The 18,432-nt window shown below is 57.4% G+C and overlaps 1 protein-coding gene across 7 annotated transcripts in view; it reads left to right on the top strand.

Moving 5' to 3' along the window:
* The window catches only part of RREB1 (ras responsive element binding protein 1), a 129,070-nt gene extending 111,158 nt beyond the window's left edge, over nt 1-17,912 (top strand). For 6 of the 7 annotated variants that reach the window (XM_057554835.1, XM_057554838.1, XM_057554836.1 and 3 more), the window contains 4 exons: nt 357-3,249; nt 9,758-9,922; nt 15,222-16,028; nt 17,332-17,912. In XM_057554835.1, the coding sequence (XP_057410818.1) occupies nt 357-3,249; nt 9,758-9,922; nt 15,222-16,028; nt 17,332-17,819 (4,353 nt within the window). In that variant the 3' untranslated portion in view covers nt 17,820-17,912. The remainder of the gene's footprint in view (nt 1-356; nt 3,250-9,757; nt 9,923-15,221; nt 16,029-17,331) is intronic. The other variant, XM_057554841.1, reaches the window with a different exon arrangement.
* The last annotated feature ends 520 nt before the right edge of the window (nt 17,913-18,432 follow it).

Here is an 18,432-nt window from a genome sequence, read left to right as displayed (position 1 = left end):
CAGTCGCAGAGGAAGCCAGTTCTTCACTGATGGTGGTAGTTGCCATCAGTTAGGCTCGCAAGGCCCCCATTTTTAAAGAGAGAATTAATCCTACCTCTGTGGTGTTGTTACTTAACCGTGCTGCGGTGCTGCCCTGCCGAGACATCCTGGGGATTGGCGTCATTCATCAAGCAGATAGGATTCGTAAGATGCTTAGTTGGTTTCCTTACTCAGTCCGGGAGTTAGCGAGCAGGGGAAGGTGGGCACCCTACGTGCCGTGGAGAAGGGCCGGATGCCGGGGCAGCTGTGCAGCTTGGCGATCATTTCTAAATGCTCCTCTCTGTTCCCCTGCTCTCGCCCGCCCGGCTTCCATGCAGGCCTGGTGTGAAACGAACCTGCGCAGGTGCATCAGTGAGCAGCACCGCTTCGTCTGCGACACGTGTGACAAGGCCTTCCCCATGCTCTCCTCGCTCACCCTGCACAAGCAGAGCCATGTCACTGCCGACCAGGGACGGGAACAGCTGCAGGCCAGGGCCCTGCCTGGCGACGCCCCCGACCAGAAGGTCTTCCTGGCCATGCTGGGCCTGCAGCACATCGAAGACGCCAGGCCTGCACCGGCCGAGGAGCCACTGCCGGATGACAACCGAGCAATACAGCTCCAGGCACTCAAGTGTCAGCTACCTCAGGACCCTGGCTGCACCAACTTGCTGAGTCTGTCTCCTTTCGAAGCTGCTTCCCTGGGCGGGTCTCTCACCGTCCTCCCGGCCACCAAGGAGAGCGTGAAGCATCTGTCCCTGCAGCCCTTCCAGAAGGGCTTCATCATCCAGCCTGACAGCAGTATTGTGGTCAAGCCCATCTCCGGGGAGTCGGCCATCGAGCTGGCGGACATCCAGCAGATCCTGAAGATGGCAGCCTCGGCCCCCCCTCAGATCAGTCTTCCGCCTCTGTCCAAGGCCCCCGCTGCCCCTCTACAGGCCATTTTCAAACACATGCCCCCTCTGAAGCCAAAGCCCCTGGTCACGCCGCGGACGGTGGTGGCCACCTCCACGCCTCCGCCCCTCGTCAGCGCGCAGCGGGCCTCCCCGGGCTGCACCAGCCCTAGCCCGCCGCCGCCGCCGCTGAAGCTCCGCAGGGGCTCCGTGCAGGCGGCCCCCGACGCCCGCCTGCTGCAGTCCCAGGCAGGGGCGCAGCCAGACACCGCCGCACAGCTCTTCCTGCAGCAGCCGCGCCTCGAGCTGCCGGGCCAGGCCGAGATGAAGACGCAGCTGGAGCAGGACAGCATCATCGAGGCCCTCCTGCCCCTGAGCATGGAGGCCAAGATCAAGCAGGAGATCACGGAGGGGGACCTCAAGGCCATCATGACGGCCCCCAGCGGCAAGAAGGCGCCGGCCATGCGCAAGGTGCTCTACCCCTGCCGCTTCTGCAACCAGGTGTTCGCCTTCTCGGGGGTGCTGCGCGCGCACGTGCGCTCCCACCTGGGCATCTCGCCCTATCAGTGCAACATCTGCGACTACATCGCCGCCGACAAGGCCGCGCTCATCCGCCACCTGCGCACACATAGCGGCGAGCGGCCCTACATCTGCAAGATCTGCCATTACCCCTTCACGGTCAAGGCCAACTGCGAGCGGCACCTGCGCAAGAAGCACCTCAAGGCCACACGCAAGGACATCGAGAAGAACATCGAGTACGTGACCAGCAGCGCGGCCGAGATGGTGGACGCCTTTTGCTCCCCAGACACGGTGTGCCGGCTGTGCGGCGAGGACCTCAAGCACTACCGCGCCCTCCGCATCCACATGCGCACGCACTGCGGCCGCGGCCTGGGCGGCTGCCCCAAGGCCCGCAAGCCCTTCGAGTGCAAGGAGTGCAGCGCCGCCTTCTCGGCCAAGCGCAACTGCATCCACCACGTCCTCAAACAGCACCTGCACGTGCCCGAGCGCGACATCGAGAGCTACGTCCTGGTGGCCGACGGCCTGGGCCCCGCCGACGCGCCCGCCGAGGCCCCGGGCCGGGTGGAGGAGGGCGGCGCGGCCCTGGGTGAGCGCAAGCCCCTGGCCGCCTTCCTGGAGCCCCAGAACGGCTTTCGTCACGGGGCCCCCGCCCAGCCGCTGCCCCCGCACGTCGCGGTCAAAGTGGAGCCCACCAGCAACTTCGCAGGGGACTTCAACGAGCCCCTGGACTTCTCCCAGAAGGGCCTGGCCCTGGTCCACGTGAAGCAGGAGAACTCGGCCTCCTTCCTGAGCCCTTGCGCCTCGGCCCCGTACGACTGCTCCATGGAGCCCATCGATCTGTCCATCCCCAAGAACCTCAGGAGGGGAGACGAGGACGCGGCCGCTCCCGGGGAAGCCAGGAAGCCCGAGCAGGGACCCGCGAGCAGTGAGCCGGCCTCTCCCTGTCCGCCAGCCCGCCCCGCCCTGCCGGCGACCTTGGGCCCCAGCGGGGCCCTGGAAGAGCCCGCGGCCGCTGTAGCGGCGGCCTCTGCCGCCAGCGCTCTGGAAGCCCCGCCTCCGCCCCTGCAGGGCTCCGTTCAACTCGCTGTGCCCATCTACTCCTCAGCCCTGGTCAACAGCTCCCCGCTCTTGGGCAACTCCACCCTCATAAGCAGCCCAGCCTTGCTGCGGCCGCTGCGCCCCAAGCCCCCCCTGCTTTTGCCAAAGCCCCCCGTGACGGAGGAGCTGCCCCCGCTGGCCTCCATCGCCCAGATCATCTCATCCGTGTCCTCGGCCCCCACCTTGCTGAAAACCAAGGTGGCCGACCCGGGGCCCGCGAGCACCGGCAGTGACGCCGCAGCCGCGGACGTTGTAGGGGGCGCCGTCTCCAAAGCCACCACCGACGTCACCGGCAGGAAGGGATCCAGTGACTCCCCCCCGGCTGCCACCAGCCCAGAGGCAGCCTCGCCCACGGAGCCGGGACCAGCTGGCTTGTCAAAGAAGAGGGGCCGGAAAAAGGGGACGAGGAGCCGGCTGCGCACCAGCGGCGGGGCGGACCTGGACTCCAGCGGGGAGTTCGCCAGCATCGAGAAGATGCTGGCGACGACGGACACCAACAAGTTCAGTCCGTTCCTGCAGAGCGCGGAGGACGACGCTCAGGACGAGGTGGCCGCGGACCACAGCGGGCCCAGCGATGAGGAGCAGGGCAGCCCCCCGGAGGACAAGCTGCTGAGGGCCAAGCGCAACTCCTATGCCAGCTGCCTGCAGAAGATCAACTGCCCCCACTGCCCGCGGGTCTTCCCCTGGGCCAGCTCCCTGCAGAGGCACATGCTCACGCACACTGGTAAGAGGGCCGGGCAGGCTGTGGCCCAGCCGCCGGGCTGAGGGGCAGCGACGGGTGGGGTCGAAGGAGGCGCCCTCTTCCCGCCTCCCCATTCCTAGCTTCTCTTCTCCCTCAGTCTCAGAAGCAGGGGCTTGCCTGATGGGGCCGAGAGTTTTTCCCTGTGTGCTCGTATAACCAGAATGGCCTGTTTCCGTTGGCTGGGCCTCCGAGGGCTGCTGGTGAAGGGAAGGGTCAGGCAGGGTGTTTTTAGGTGAGATGGTCTTGGGCCATCGCATCCCTCACGTGGTCGAGGCATTATCTGCTTGGTTGAGGCATCATCTACTTGGTTACGCACAGGAGGCAGCTTAGGGGGACGAGGACTTTGGCAGAAGAATTTGCATTCAAGGCAGCTTTTAAAATTGCAGACATTCTGTGAAGTTCTTTTGACTGTGTGTATTCATAAAGGGAAATATTGCAAATTTTGCAGTTACCTTTCAGTTCACTAAGGCGATTACATCTTCTCCTGTTCATCGTGAACGTCAGTGACAGAGTAGCTTTAGAATTTAAAAAATTTTGTATCTGTACTAAAATTGTTGGCTGTTGCAGAGAGAAACACGCAAATATAAATATTATTCTAAGTAACAGACTTAAGTTGCCAAAAAGATATCCTAAAAGTATTTTTCAAATGTTTTCGTGTATTGATTTTTAAAGTTTGAGATAAGAAATACACTTTAAATAATTTTATACCAAGTAGTTAGTAGTCAGATGACCCTACAACTTAGTGTCATCTTAAGGTCATCTTAATTATGAGTTACTGAATACTCAAGCTGAGTATTCAAAATTTACATCTTTGAACTAAGGACAAATTGGGTGAGATCCTTAACCTTTTTGAGATCACCACCCAAATATTAATTGATAGGACCTAAAACAGAATAAAGAATTGTATGGTACAGGATTGCCCGATAAAATACAGGATGCCACTTAAATTTTGAATTTCAAATAAGCAACAAATAATTTTTAGTATAAATATCTTCCATGCACTATCTGGGATGTACTAAAAACTTACTTGTTGTGTATCTGAAATTCAGATGTAACTGGGCATCCTGTATTTTTAGTTGCTGAATCTGGCAACCGCAGGCAGTGCAGTGGCTCGTGACGGTGCGGAGAGGGGAAGATGGCGGGGCTGGCGGGAGCCACGCTCTGTATCCAGGTGGAAAGGCTTCACGCAGGGTGGATCCTCCGTGGGAGGCTGTTTCTCCTAACAAGTTGGGACATCGAGAGGGGATGGCAGAGCTGTCCTGGGCAATGAGAGTGCCGCGGAGACGGGCAGGGCAGGGGAGGGGAGGGGAGGGTGCGCTGCAGGGTCTGTCTGATGCTGGCTGCCGCGTGGGCACGGCGTCTCTTTCTGGCGTGGTGGGGCCTCAAACCCAGGCATCAGTCAGGAGTGTCTGTCCACGGAGGACTCATTTAACAGGAACCAGAATTCCTAGATTTGTAGAGTCTGTGCTGCATTTTCAGGCTGTCATTTTCTCTCCGTTTGAAATCATTTAAGCCTGACAAAGTAAGGGAACAGTTCTAAGGAAGAAAGCAGTTCAGAAAGAAGATGCTTCTTAGAGAGAAGGTGCCCCGCACAGCAGTCTCTCTTGCCGCCCTCTTTGGGTGGCACCTGTTTGTCGCCTGCAGAGTCTCTGGAGAAGTGAGTATTCCCGTTACCGCCTTTGAGCAAGCAGATGGTCTGGGTGTGATGAGGCGCGCTCTCCCCTGCCAGCACCGCCTCCCCACCTCCTCCTCCAGCCGGGAGCCCTGTGCTTGGCGGGTACCACTGGTTCTCGGGCGCTCTGTTCTCTTCCTTGCACGCCAGCGGTCTCCCTGAGAGGACTGAGCCGCCAGTACTTCCTCTCAAGGGTCGTGCCGTGTCTTTGCAGGTGCCTGATAGAAGCTCCTTTTGAACGCCGAAGTGTCCTCGTTGGTTTAAAGTTTGGTGGTGTCGGAACGGAGCAGAGGAGATGGGAGTTAGTCTGAGACGGGGGCGGGGGGTGGGGGCGGGGGCAGGTGTAGGTGTGAACATGTTCTGCCGCTTCTCCCCCCACAGTCACTGCCCCCTGACGGCCGTGTCTGCTTCCACCCCGTCCCTCACATCCTGTGTTCTTGCCATGGGGTCGCGGGCTTTGTCTCTCGAGGGGCGCATTCGGGCAGGTAGAGAACCCTTCCAGGGCTAGTGGTGGTGACCGGGCCACGAGGGCCATGTCGTCCCCATCCTGCCATGACGAAGTTGAGGTTTAGGGAGGCTTGAGTAATTTGCCTGCAGGCTTTCGGGGGACGCGCAGTAGTGCTGGGGGTGGGAGCCAGGGTCAGGTTCCGTCTGAGGGTGCAGGGGGCGTGCCTCTTCGGCCCCGCTGTATCCTGACACGTCCCAACGCAGAAGATTGGGAAGTGGTTTGAGACAAGGTGGAACACGGCTGTGGACCACGAGCTGTTGACCAGAGGCTTCGTGGCCGTGGGATGGTGCTAACCGCACGCTTAGACCTGGACGGAGGCTGGCGCCCATGGGGCTCGGGTAACGTCCTTCGCTCTTCCACAGCCTCAGCTTCCAGCAGCAGTCTCAGCAGTAGCTCCATTTAGTAATTTTGTACAGCCCTCGGCTACGTCTGGTACGGTGCTGGAGCTGGACGGAGCCTGAGAAATCCTGTGACCTGCCCACCCTTCCTGCACACTGAGGTTTTCCTGGTAGACGGCTCTGCTGTGGGATCTCCGAGTGCCTGGCTCCTGGCTTCCTGTGAGGTGCTCCCTCCACAATGCTGAAGTTAGACTGAGGCTCACATGCAACAGAAACTAAACGTGGACTCTGCAATGACCCTGTAAAACCTCGTTACACAGGGAAGAGTCTTGGGGGGCCGGCGTGGTAGTGTTACAATCTAGCTGCATTCCAGCCAGAAGCTTTTGAGTGGTGTCCAGTTTTAAACTGGCTTGAAGCAAACTGTGCATCTTGAGAGTCGGCCTTTTCCCAACCTCTCAGCGAATGCAAAGAATTCTAGCATCTATACATCGTCTCACAGACGTGTTTCCAGTGCACCCCGCCCCGTAAATAGGCAGCATTAAGTAGCCCAGGTGTTCAGTGTCCCGCCGGGGGTTCAGTGTTGCTCAGGCAAGGGGCACGTGGTTTCAGCCCTTTCTCTGCGTGGCTCAGGTTCAAGGAATCGCATCTTAGGAGGAAGCTGGCGTCTGCTGGCGTACTTTGTGAGATCCTGGCGTGACCTCCACACACAGCTGAGTTTCCTCCTTCCCCTCCTCTGCTAGCCCATGGCGTCCTGTTGAGGAGGACCGTCCTGGCTCCTTCCCTTCTCAGCCTGAGCAGTGCTGCCTCTTTAGGAGAAGACGGCTCACTCTTCCTGCCTTTCCCCCTCGTGGGCGTCCCGTGTGTTTTGAGGCCACAGGTAGAGGAGAGAGTGCCAGAAAACGGTCCATTTCAGCCCCTTCCTCATCTTCCTCCTCGTGGAACGGAGGGGCCGGCACCTGTGATGCCGAGGACCCCCCCCCGCTCTGACACCCCGGGCCCCCTGCCTGCTCACTCTCTCATGGTTGGCTTCGCTGCCCTTTTCTGCCAGCCTGGGGCCCGCCCAACCCCCCTCCCCCACCCGCTGTTCACAGGCAGCCGGCGTCGGAGCTGAGAGCAGTGAGATGTACACACCTCAGTGTGGAAGCACTTCTGACACCAGCCGTGTTTGGCTGCTTCCAACTTTCTTAAGGGGCAGCTCTGAAAGCGTTCACCTGGCCGGCCCTGCATCTGCCAAATCCTGAAAGAAAGACAGACAGACAGAGAGAGGCCTGTGCCCCGGGCCGGGGCGGGGTGGGGGGGTACGGAGAGACGGAGAGGCGTATGAGGGTGTGAGGCTGGGCCATCGGACTTGCTCTGGTTGTTCGTCCTTTATTCCTTCCTGCCCAGTGCCTGCCAGACGGCGTCGTCTCCTGAAGAATTTTTCTCTTCGTTTCTTGACTGTTCTGTGAGAGTGAAAACCGCTGGCTGACATCGCGGGGTGGGGTGGAAGGACGTCAGGGGCCTTTGGTGCAGAGGTAGCTCCTTGTTACAGGTGCGTTTAGAAACACCCTGCTGAAACAGTCTTCTGTGGCTGCTACCAAATGAATAAAATCACTGGATACTTTCCACATAGATTATGAGTCAGCAAGGTTTTTCTGAAACCTGTATGATCATAAAATAGTAAAAGCGCTCTTGTTTTCCTCTGTGCATGCAGTCTGGAGAGAGCACACTGCTATGTCACATGTGCAGCTTATGCAGTGAAATGGGAACTTTTAAAGACTCCTGTTAGTGGTCACTTTGGGAATCTTCCTAACTGGATACAATACTTTCAGGTCATTGAATCGTTTTCTACAGTTAACCTTAACATGACTCTTCATCATCATGGGACATCAGCCTGGCTATTCAAACCAGCTGTAAAAGTGAAGCATTGACCAGTGTGAAAATTACAGAGTAAATCATGTAAGAGGAAGAAGCAAGAAACTAACTGCTTTATTTGAAATCAAGAACCAGGTCACAGTTCATAGTCAGAGCTCCTGACTTGTTTTCGTCTCGAGCCTGGTTCTCTTGTTTTTCAAACTGGCCTGACTCAGGGAAGCTGTGATGTTGCCTTTTGACAATAAAATGTTAAAGGAAAAGTAGTTTCTTCTTACTTAACACAGCCTGAATAATTATTAAACATTATGTTCAACTTTTAGTGAAAAGCGAGAAGGGCGCACAAAAAAAATTAAAATACTTTACAACTAGTCTTCACGCAAAAAGCATGATTTTTTTTTTTTTTTTTTTTTAATGGGAGCATTTTTATAAATTTAGCGCAAAACACCTACAAGCTTTGTGAAGCAGTCGGGTTCTCCAGTTCATCCTCTCAGGCCCAAGTGGAGCTCCTTAGCGGTGCACGGGCCCGGTTTCTGAGTGTCTGATTCCACCTTGCCAGGCTTCTAATTCCGTGGTCTTCGACGGTTCTAGGCATCTGTGTTCTTAAAAACCTCTACCCGTGATTGGGCGCCATGGCTCAGGCGGAACTGGGTGTCCCCTTTCTTTGGTTACTGCGGATGCCCACACTTGGAGTGCGGGGATTCAGGGTCACAGCGGTGTGCTCCGTGCAAACGGCGCCCCAGAGCTGTGCGGCTGGCAGCGCCAGCCCTTCCTGGCCTGAGAACTCTGGGCTCCAGGCCCACGCTGCTCACTCCCTGGTGCCTGGACTTGTGCGCCTGCGCTGGGTCTGGGGTCCATTAATGCTCGTCTAAACCTGAGTGGAAGGCTGAAGCCCAGCCCCACACCCCCCTTAGTGTTTCCAGGGAACCGCGCTGATTGACTTGCCTGTCATGTCTTGATGTGTGTGTGATCGTGGCAGCCCTGGGGTTATGAGACAGCTGTGCTGGCTGCAGCTCTATGAGTCCTGTTTGTTGGTGCACGAAACCTTTTCCCTGTAAAATCAGAAACCGGGACCTTAGAATGTGGCACTCGGGGGAAAACAGAAGAATCCAGTGATGCAGTAGCTGATAGCCACACCTCCTCTGTCCTGGTGCCCGCCCACTCCCTTCCCTGGTCCCTCCTCTTTCCTTCTCTTTGTCCTCGTGGTCTGCCCTGGCTTCGCCCCCTCGTCCGTCCATGCAGACACGGGACCGGGTGCTGAGGAGCCTGCAAAAGGAATCCAAATGGAAGAAGGGGAGAGGCCGGTCAAAGCAGCTAATGGCCGGGAGGGGACAGGCAGCTGGCCCTCTCGTGGGGCTGGTGGGGTTGGGGGCCGCTCAGTGACTCAGCTTCGCACGCGGGCTGCTGAGTGGAGCCCGCGGCTCTGATGAGACTCGGGACCTTGGTCACTGATCCACCACCAGCAAGAGCTTAGAGCAGGGGGACAGAGAACCTTCGTGCACCAAGCCGACCTCCGCTGTCTTGCCAGCTAGGACCACAGTGACCTTGGGCAGAGGTCAGACAGGAGGCATCCCGGGAAGTCAGAACCCAGCACTCCCAGTCCAGGTGGGAGGGCCGGACCCCAGAGACAGCCAGAGGGTTCAGGGTTCCTCCAGGAGGCCCGGGCGTTGCCCTTCGTCCCATTCGATGCCCCACGCCCCCGGTACTTGCCAGGCTGGAAGCTGTCACAGGCGTCTTCTCTCTGTGATGGACACAGGTGTTCTCCAGCTGTGCTCAAATCCCTTCACTCACCTTTGTTGTTGTAGTTATTATGTAAGATTTGTAATTGTAATACTGCTGTTTTACTTCAGATATGTATCTTGGTTTCATTGTTAACTTTTAGTATTTTGAAGACAAATCTTTCATCCCACTCAGGATAAGCGAAGGTGATCATTTGAATTGCTGCTGTTCTCAGTGTTTGTTTGTTTTTTTAAATGTATTTTGTTTATTTTCTTAGAAGAAAGGGGTTCGGTGGGGGGGGTGGACAAATGCCAACGATCCCAGGAGAATGAATGGAAAGCGATTTTTCTTTTTCGTTGCAGTAGAAAGCCAGATAAACATGTATTTTTTTTCCCGCTTCAGGTCAGAAACCCTTCCCTTGTCAAAAATGCGGTGCCTTCTTTTCCACCAAATCTAACTGTGAACGCCACCAGTTGCGCAAACACGGAGTTACCGCCTGTTCCCTGAGAAGAAACGGGCTTATCCCCCAGTCAAAAGAGAGTGATGTTGGAGCCCATGATAGCACAGGTAGTGCCTCCAAGTGATGGAGAGGAGGGCGCCACAGGAGCCCGTTAGCCGCGCCCCGGCCTCCGCGCTGCGGCTGGCGGCCTCCCCTTCTCTGCAGGACCCTGAGGCATCCTGCTGGCAGCCCAGCAGCAGGACGGGTATGGGGGCCACGGTAGCGCCCCCAGGCTGCTTCTCTGAGCTGCTAGGGAAGATCTGTTCCCCACCCCCCACTCCAGACGCCTGTCCCTGCCCTTTGCCCCATGGAGCTGGGCTGTGCAGGAGGGAGCACAGTCCAGCTCTGCCTAGGAACACGTCTGAAAGGGATGTGGAACTCCTCGGGTGTTGCTTTCTCAAACCCCAGCGTCTGCCGCATCCTACAGAGCAGGGATGGGCCACTCGGGGGTCAGGGTGTTGCAGGGGCTAGTGATGCCCCGCCCTCAACAGGAGGGGCCGGGCTGGGTGGGGCGTTCTTCTTTTCAGTAATTCTTTTCCCAGTAAAAAAACTTTGTCTTGTTTGAAAAAGCACTCTGCATGTCCTTTCCTTAATCACATCTCTGCTTGACCCGAATCCGGGTATTCTTCTCATGTGCTGATATGTGCTTCCTTCCTCCGGCCCCTATAGAGCAATTAACAGCTGCCCCGTGCGTCTCCTGCCACCTTTTTTTTCCTTACAGCTTCTGTATTTACTCGTGTCCTCTATTCAATATATTCCATTATCTCCAACTGCTGGGGTTTTGTGTCCCTCGCCCCCCAAAACAAAACAGAACATCGGCTGCTGCAGGTTACTCAGACACAGGGCTGGTTGGCCAGTGCTGAATAACTATTGCAGGTATGGGTTCAGTCTGGCAAATCTTGAAAGCTTGACATTTCCCCCTTTTCTGAATCCGAGAAGATTCCCCGCAAATGTGCTTTTCTAGGGTTGTGACTGTGTCCGGGCTCTTTCCCGCAGACTTGGGTGGTTTGGGGGCCGTGTGGTCTGTGAGTGAGTGTGGACTGCAGGGTCGGGCTCCAGCCCCAGCCCCGGCCCCCTCGTCCTTGTCCCAGGTACGGGGGAGAGGGGCGCGGTGAACGGGCAGCCTCTCCAGGAAGAGGGGCTGGTGCCGAGCCCTGCACTCTTTCCCCACACCTCCCACCGAGCCCAGTGAAACAAGCCCTCGAGCGGCCAGGCCCTCGGTCGCGGTGCGCCCAGGCCCTCTCAGGGTATAAAAGTATAGGCCGGTTTGCCACCCCGCCTCCAGCGTCCAGGTCCACGTGGCTTGCCAGGATCTGTGAGTAGAGAAACGCACAGGCCCCACGGAATCTTGCCATGACTCGGGTGCCCTCGAGCCCGAGGTTGCTGGGTGATCTGCTGTCCAACCCCAGGAAACTGGCAGCGAGGCTGGCAGAGTACACCTTCACTGGGATGACCCCTCTCAGCATTTGAGTGTCAGCTGCCACACCACGTTCTACCCAGCCCATTTTCTCACAGCCCGTCGCGGTCCCAAAGGAGGGAAAGCAGCTGACAGTCGAGGTGGCCGCGGGGAGCCCTTGGTTTCCCACGCTGGCAGACAAGTCTTAAACTGTAACAGCCACGTGCTGGATGCATACTTTGGGTTCAGCATCTTGATCTGTATGATCAAGGAACACCAAAGCCAGGGCTCCTGCAGGCGCAAAGCTAATCGGAACTTATATCTTAGCTTCGGTGCAGCCCACATCTTCATGGTGGGTGAATTTATTTTTTAAATTGCAGTTATGAGTTTTGTTTTTCCAAGTCCCATCAGCGCCCTCCTTGCCCCAACCCTGCTCAGAGGTTGTGTAGGTTTCCTTTAAGGGACAAAGCCTCTGGAAAAAGAAAGTTCAGTGAGAGTTGTAACGTGAAACCAGCAAAGAGAAAAATATGGGTTTGGTTTAATTGTGGTCACAATCCGTGGTGAGAAAGAGGGCTGAGAGGTAAGATGGGGAGAAGGAGGGTCAGGAAGGTGGATTTCAGTGATTTCAAGGGGAATTTTTTTAAACCAGGTGAGCATCATGGAGGGAGTGAAGGTTTCTTTCCGGCTCCCTCCAGTGAAGTTAAAAGTGAGGCTTTGGAGAAAGACCATAAAAACACAAAGGCAGGAAATGACCAAGGCAGTTCTCGAGGGATTTCTAGGTTTATATGCCTAGGTTGCATTTTCTTAAAATCCCAGGACATGTTTTGCAACATAGGTCTGACTTTTTCAATCACATAAGGTCTCACAAAAATGCGCCCTAGATTTTCCCCCAAAGGCATGCTGAAGATGCTCCGATGGGGGCAGGTTTAGCTGAAAGGGACATACTGATAGTTCAAAGCTAGGCTGAAACTGTGGTTCACTTTCTTGTGGGCAGAGGTGCCCTGGCCCACTTTGCCCTCAGGGGACGCTCCTGGTTCCTCCTCAGATGACGCCTGTAGGAGCCTTCCTACTTGTGGGCACCTGCACGTGACTTTTCAAATCAGTGTAAACATGGACTTTTTTTTTTTTGGCCTCGCCACACGGCTTTTGGGATCTTACTTCCCCAACCAGGGATTGAACCCGGGCCCAGAGCAGTCAAAGCGCCGAGTCCCAACCACTGGAGCGCCAGGGAATTAATTCCCCAGCGTGGACACTTGAAGACTGTCCCTCGGTGGTGGCCCCCTTGCCAGCCCAGAAGGCCACGTACGGGCATGGACTGCACCACAGGGAGTGCTGGTCTAGATAAAGTGGAGGCTGTGCCCCTGCCCAGCCAGGTAGGCGTTGAGGTCAGTACATTGTCACCTCAGTTGGGTGACGCGAAATTTCTAGGAAGCAGTGGATACTTGATAGTCGCGCTAACGTGGAAGTCTCCACACTCCGCATCGCATTGGAGGAGCTTTGGGCTTCTTACCTACTGGTGCCTTCAGATTCTGTCTGCTTCCTCTAGCAGTTTTCTTAGATTAGCATCACGAATGAGGGACTGGCTGACAGGGACAGAAAAAAAACACATTTTTCTTCCCCTGCCTCCCCCTCCCCTTTTTCTTTTCTTTTCTTTTCTTTTCTTTTCTTTTCTTGGCTGCACCTCACAGCTTGCGGGATCTTAGTTCCCCGACCAGGGATCGAACCCAGGCCCCCTGCAGTGAAAGCGCGGAGTCCTAACCACTGGACTGCCAGGGAAGTCCCCAAATCAACACATTTTTAAAGCCGCATTGCTTACAGAAGTCATGAGCTCTGCCACCTGCGCTTGGAAAGGGTGAGCTGCTGCGGAGGACGAGGTCAAGATAGGACCTGGCGCTGTAAGGCGGGTGTTCACAAGACAGAGGGGGCTAAGTGCATTGTTCCCAAGAATTGCTGAGAAGAGCCCTTGGTACTGCTGGGAACTTGAAGGGCACCGGCTGCCCTGCTAAAACATGCCCCCTAGTGGACGTTGGGTAGAATGCAGCAAGCCCTCGCCACTCCTCGGAGGAAGTGAGTTGGCCTCCCATTGCCTTTAGGGTGAGCTCTCCGTTATCCACACTTAGGGAGGGCCCAGGAGTCAGAACGATCTGATCTTAGTGTATTATCTTAGTATTTTTACTTGGGTTTGATTTCAGAATTCACTGTGAATTTTTCCCCCAAAGTTTATCATCTTAAATATATCCTACTACAGTTGAAATTTTAAATAATCCATGTTCTTTGGTGGAAAAAAATTAATAATTAAGTGAAACAGCCTAGAATATACTGGGACAAATAAGGAGTAACCAGAGATCAACCCTCCCCTCGCGTTTTTGGTTTTTTTTTTTTCTTTTTTTTTGGCTTTAATGTAACTACCCACGGAACCAACAAATAGGAAACCAAGCATTCTGTATTTTTTTTTATTGTGGAGTTTATACCAAAAGCCATTTAATAGGTGCTCTCCATTTGCGTGATTCAAGAAAATGAGCAGCTGGTTTTTCCCCTGGAATATGGCCTCGATGTTGGTGTGCATGTCTCAGGGGTCATCTTCTTTCATCTTTTGGATAATTGTCAGAAATCATTTAAATTGTCAGAATTTCATTCAGAAATTTTATATTCACCCCACAATTACTTGTTTCCTTCTGAAACCTTTTAAGATACTCAAACAGTGGTTGCTAAAAAGTAGTCAGAATAAAACCAGTGAAGAGAAGTAAAGTGGGAGAGCCGCGTAGACTGCTGTAGGTGAGCCGAGAGCCCCAGGCAGTGTGGCCATGGCAGGGCTGGTGCAGCTCCTTCGCCCCCAGCCCAGGGCTGCATTGGTGGCGAGTCGTGGAGCCTGTGCCTCAGAGCCACGGGCCTGGGTCGGTGTGGCGGTGATCTGCTCTCATCAGGTGAGGCTTCAGGTTAGACGTGTGAACTTGTGATCGGAGACCTGGCATGATGAGGGAGGTGCATGTCACGTATGTGCCGTGAAATAACGAGTTTTACCAGCCTGATGCCACAGTGGCCCGTTGGCCATTGCATCTGTAGTTACTAGTCGGGCTCAGCAAGCTTTTAGCTTCACTGTCAGAGCACATGATAAAATACTGGCTCAGACCTTGTTCAACCAGAATAGAGAGGAGGTGGTGCTTTTGATAAATACCATCATCTCTTTGGTGTCGATACTGTTACCACCAGGCCAGCCCTTAAGAAGGCTGATAGAAACTGGTGGCCTGTCCACATCTGGTTTTGCTGTGGAGACTGGGCAGGTAGGAACCCCTTGAGAGACAGGGAATGTTTCCGCTCCCTACACGGGGTCCTGACAGCTGCCAGGGGGGCCTGCAGGTGTGCATACAGATGTGCACGCGTCTCCTGTTGCCTGGGACCTCTCCTGGAAACCAGCCGTCAGGCGGGAGCATGAGTGCCACATACACAGAGTACTTGCTTTGGGCCACTTCCTGTGAGGTGCTCCCAGATACCGTGTTTGGGGGGTGGTCCTGTGTAGGCTGCATGTGTATACAACCTCTTTGCACTGGAAAATAACTTCTACGGCTCAGCTTCCTCAACCTCCCTCGTGCTGCGAGTCTCTGGAATGTGCCAGCTGTCCTCTCTCGCGTCGCTCTGTCTGGCTGCCCCTGGGGGCCCCGAGCATCCCTGTGTGTGCCCGTGGAGGGGGCTGGCTCGGCATGGGGGGTGAAGGGAGGCCGGGAGCTGCAGGCGCAGCGACCCTGTGACCCCAGCCTGTGTGCGCCCATGTGCGGCTGCTCCTTCTGCCTTTTTAAAATTAACCCCAGATTCGTCTTGGCCCGTGAGGGACATAAGGGGTGAGGGGGATTTGGGTGAGAGAGGTCCTGGCGGGGGTTGGGAGACAGGCCCCCGGGGGGTGGGTCACGAGCGAGCCCTCGGAAGGGGCGTGTCTGGTGGCCCGGCTCTCAGCCTGCCCCGTGCTTGCTCCGCAGACAGCCAGTCGGACGCTGAGCCATCGGCGGGAGGCGAAGTGCTGGACCTCACCTCCCGGGAGAGGGAGCCGCCGACACCGGAAGGAGCAGCCGAGCCCAGCCCGGTCCCGGACGAGTCGCCGGCGGAGGAGGCGAAGCCGGCGGCAGCCACGCCGCTGGCCGGGGAGGAGAGGGGCGCCGAGGAGGACGCGGAGCCCGAGGACGAGCGGGCGGAGGAGGAGTGGGACGAGGACGCAGACAGCCCCGAGGAGGACACGGTCAGCAACAAGAGCCTGGACCTCAACCTCGCCAGCAAGCTGATGGGCTTCAAGCTGGCCGAGGGCGAGGCCGGCGCGGGGGGCGGCGGGGACCCGGCTGCGCAGGACCACCGGCACGCCTGCCACGTCTGCGGCAAGAGCTTCAAGTTCCTCGGGACCCTCAACCGCCACCGCAAGGCCCACGGCCGCGAGGAGCCCGGGGACAAGAGTGCGGCCCCCCGGGAGCCCGAAGGGCCACCGCCCACTGCCCCCGAGCTGCCTCCGAGGCCCGCCGAGCCCCCGGCCGCCGAGCCCCCCGCCCAGGAGGAGGCCGTGTCCGAAGCCCCCGCGGAGAAGCAGAGCGAGGAGGCCGAGGGCCCTTCGGACGGCGATGGGGAGGGCCTGGCCGAGCAGAAGCCCTCGGAGAAGAGTGAGGACGACAGGAAGCCAAAGACAGCCTCCCCCAGGAGTGCGGCCAGCAAGGCGGACAAGAGGAAGAAGGTGTGCAGCGTGTGCAGCAAGAGGTTCTGGTCCCTGCAGGACCTGACGCGGCACATGAGGTCGCACACAGGTGAGGCGGCGGGGGCGGAGGGAGGGCTGCTGGCGGGGGGCGAGGGGGCGGCAAGCCAGCCGGGTTCCCGTCCTCCAGCCGCCGTGGGCAGCAGGGCGCTCTTGCCGAGCGGGGAGAGAGCCGGGTGAGCTAGGAATTGTAAGGGCTTGTCCAGCTCTTAGCACTGGAGGGCACGGGCTGGAGCAGTGGACGGCGGAGTGGTGTTGGCCAGCGCGTTTTGATCGGCCTCTTGGCCCTCTAAGCCTTCGTCGTTCTGTCTCTAGAATGGGGATGATGGCTGCCCTGTCTGGTAGCAGCATCTAGAAGAATGTGGGTTTGGCCCGGGGGCTGGGGGGGGTGGCTGGGGGTGTGGCCGGCGGAGCAGGCGCTGCGGCCGGGCTCTGTGGGGCTGGCGGCCCGGGGCCTGTGTGGGGAGGCACCCGGGATTCGTCGCCAGCCAGCAGGTGTTAGGTGGGCCGTGCAGCGAGAACCCTGTCTGTTCTTGGCTTCGCAGCAGCGGGGCTGATGGGGCTGAACGGGGCGGTCACCCGGCTGCTTCCTGGGCACGTCCTTGCTCCTCCTGGAACCCACCGCCTCTGGGCTTGAGGCTGCAAGCCCCAAAGCAGGGGCTGCTGTTCTGGTAGAAGGGCCGCCTGGATATCCTCGTGAAGCCGGAAGATACAAGTGATTCTTCCCCCGCCAAACAGAAAAGCTCCCCTGTGCCTTGGTTTCAGCTCCCCTCTCCTCCCAGCGGCCAAGGTGCACACGTGCCCCCCACACATACCCACGGCCCTGTGCTGGGACTTGAGGGCACCGGAGCTTGGCTCCCAGCAGAGAGAGATTCTCGGGCTACTGGCAGGTGGTGCTCTCAGCTGCTCTCAGCTCCGTGTTTGCAAGCGAGAGGGGAAGCCCCAGCTGCTCTGAGTCAGAGCACAGCATATCTGCAGCTTTGACTAGGGAGGTGCCGCCCTGCAGGGTCCCTGGCGACGGTGCCCAACCCTGGGAAGGACGCCGCTGCTGTCCTTCCACGGGGTTCTTTCAGGCCGGTCTGGTTGTCCCTGAGGTTCCGCTTCTGGGACTCTGGTTCCTGGATCGGGTGTGCGAAGCCTGGGCTGAAGGACGAGGAGACAGGGCTGTGTGGGCCTCCACTCTCCTCCTTCCCCATTTTGCCAGTTCAGACAGATAAGGTTTCCTGTGAGCGGGAGGGAGGCCCGGCCCGGGCCTCGCCGCCCTTCCCCTGGGGCCTTCGCTTGCTCTCATGGGGCGCAGGGAGGTGGGTGCCGGTGGCCTTGCTGACAGCCGTGAATCTCTCTCCGTCCCCCAGGAGAGAGGCCGTACAAATGCCAGACCTGCGAGCGAACCTTCACCTTGAAGCACAGCCTGGTGCGCCACCAGCGGGTCCACCAGAAGGCCCGGCAGCCCCGGCACCCCGGCAAGGACAGCGACAAGGAGGAGCGGGGCGAGGAGGACAGCGAGAGCGAGTCCGCCCACAGCGGCAACAACCCCGCGTCGGAGGGCGAGGCGGACCCGGGCCTGCCCGCCGGCAGCCACGTGGCCGGCACCCGCAGCCGGAAGGAGAGTCTGGCCCCCAAGGACGCCGGCCGGACGGCGGGTGCCAGCCAGGCTGAGGCCAGCAGGGGTGCCCCCAGGGCCGCTGCCGCGGGCAGCCCCCAGGAGCAGGCGTCCCCGGGTGACCCCGAGCGGGAGAGCCCGGCGGCCCTCGTGCAGGACCTGCTGGAGCTGCCCGGCAGGAGGCCCGCCCACCCCCTCCTGGCCGCGGCCGACAGCGCCTCGCTCCTGGGCCTGGAATGACAGCCCGTCCTGCCCCCCAGCACACAGACGAAAGCCAGCAGAGCAAAATGTCCTGAGTCTATATTTCCCCAGGTTTCCTCAGTGCCCTTCAGCTCTCGGGGTGGGGGAGGGAGGGGGAGGGGGAGGGGTGGAGAGAGCGGCGGGCGCCTCGCTCAGCGCCATAGCCTTACAGACCCATGCGGAGATGCAGCACGCGCGACTCGAGTGCCTTAACTACTTACCAGCCCTTTGGTGTCGTCTTGGATGTTGTGTGTTCCCAAAATGACTTTTTAAAAAACAAAGCAAATATTTTAATGAATTATTTGGAGAGGACATTTTCATTTAAGCATTAACGTTACCTTCTGTTTTGGTGTGTGTTAACTTGTTTTTGCAATTCTGTGATAGTAACGTTTGTTCTGTGAGCTGGAAACAGAAGGAAAAAAAAAAAAACATGCCCTTGGATACCCGCGGCCAATAACTGGAAGAAAGTGATGTGAATTTCATGTAAATTCCCAGAGGAAATGTGGAGAAGATGCTCATTTCTCAACTAGACTTTTTTTTTTTTTTTTTTTTTTCTGTTTGCTACATGATGGAGCTGTAATTTGGTCCTCGATATATTGCAGGATGTGGTTGA

This window comes from Balaenoptera acutorostrata, chromosome 10 (assembly GCF_949987535.1).
Source record: "Balaenoptera acutorostrata chromosome 10, mBalAcu1.1, whole genome shotgun sequence".
Classification (NCBI taxonomy): Eukaryota; Metazoa; Chordata; class Mammalia; order Artiodactyla; family Balaenopteridae; genus Balaenoptera; species Balaenoptera acutorostrata.
This window is presented reverse-complemented; position numbering and strand designations above follow the sequence as displayed.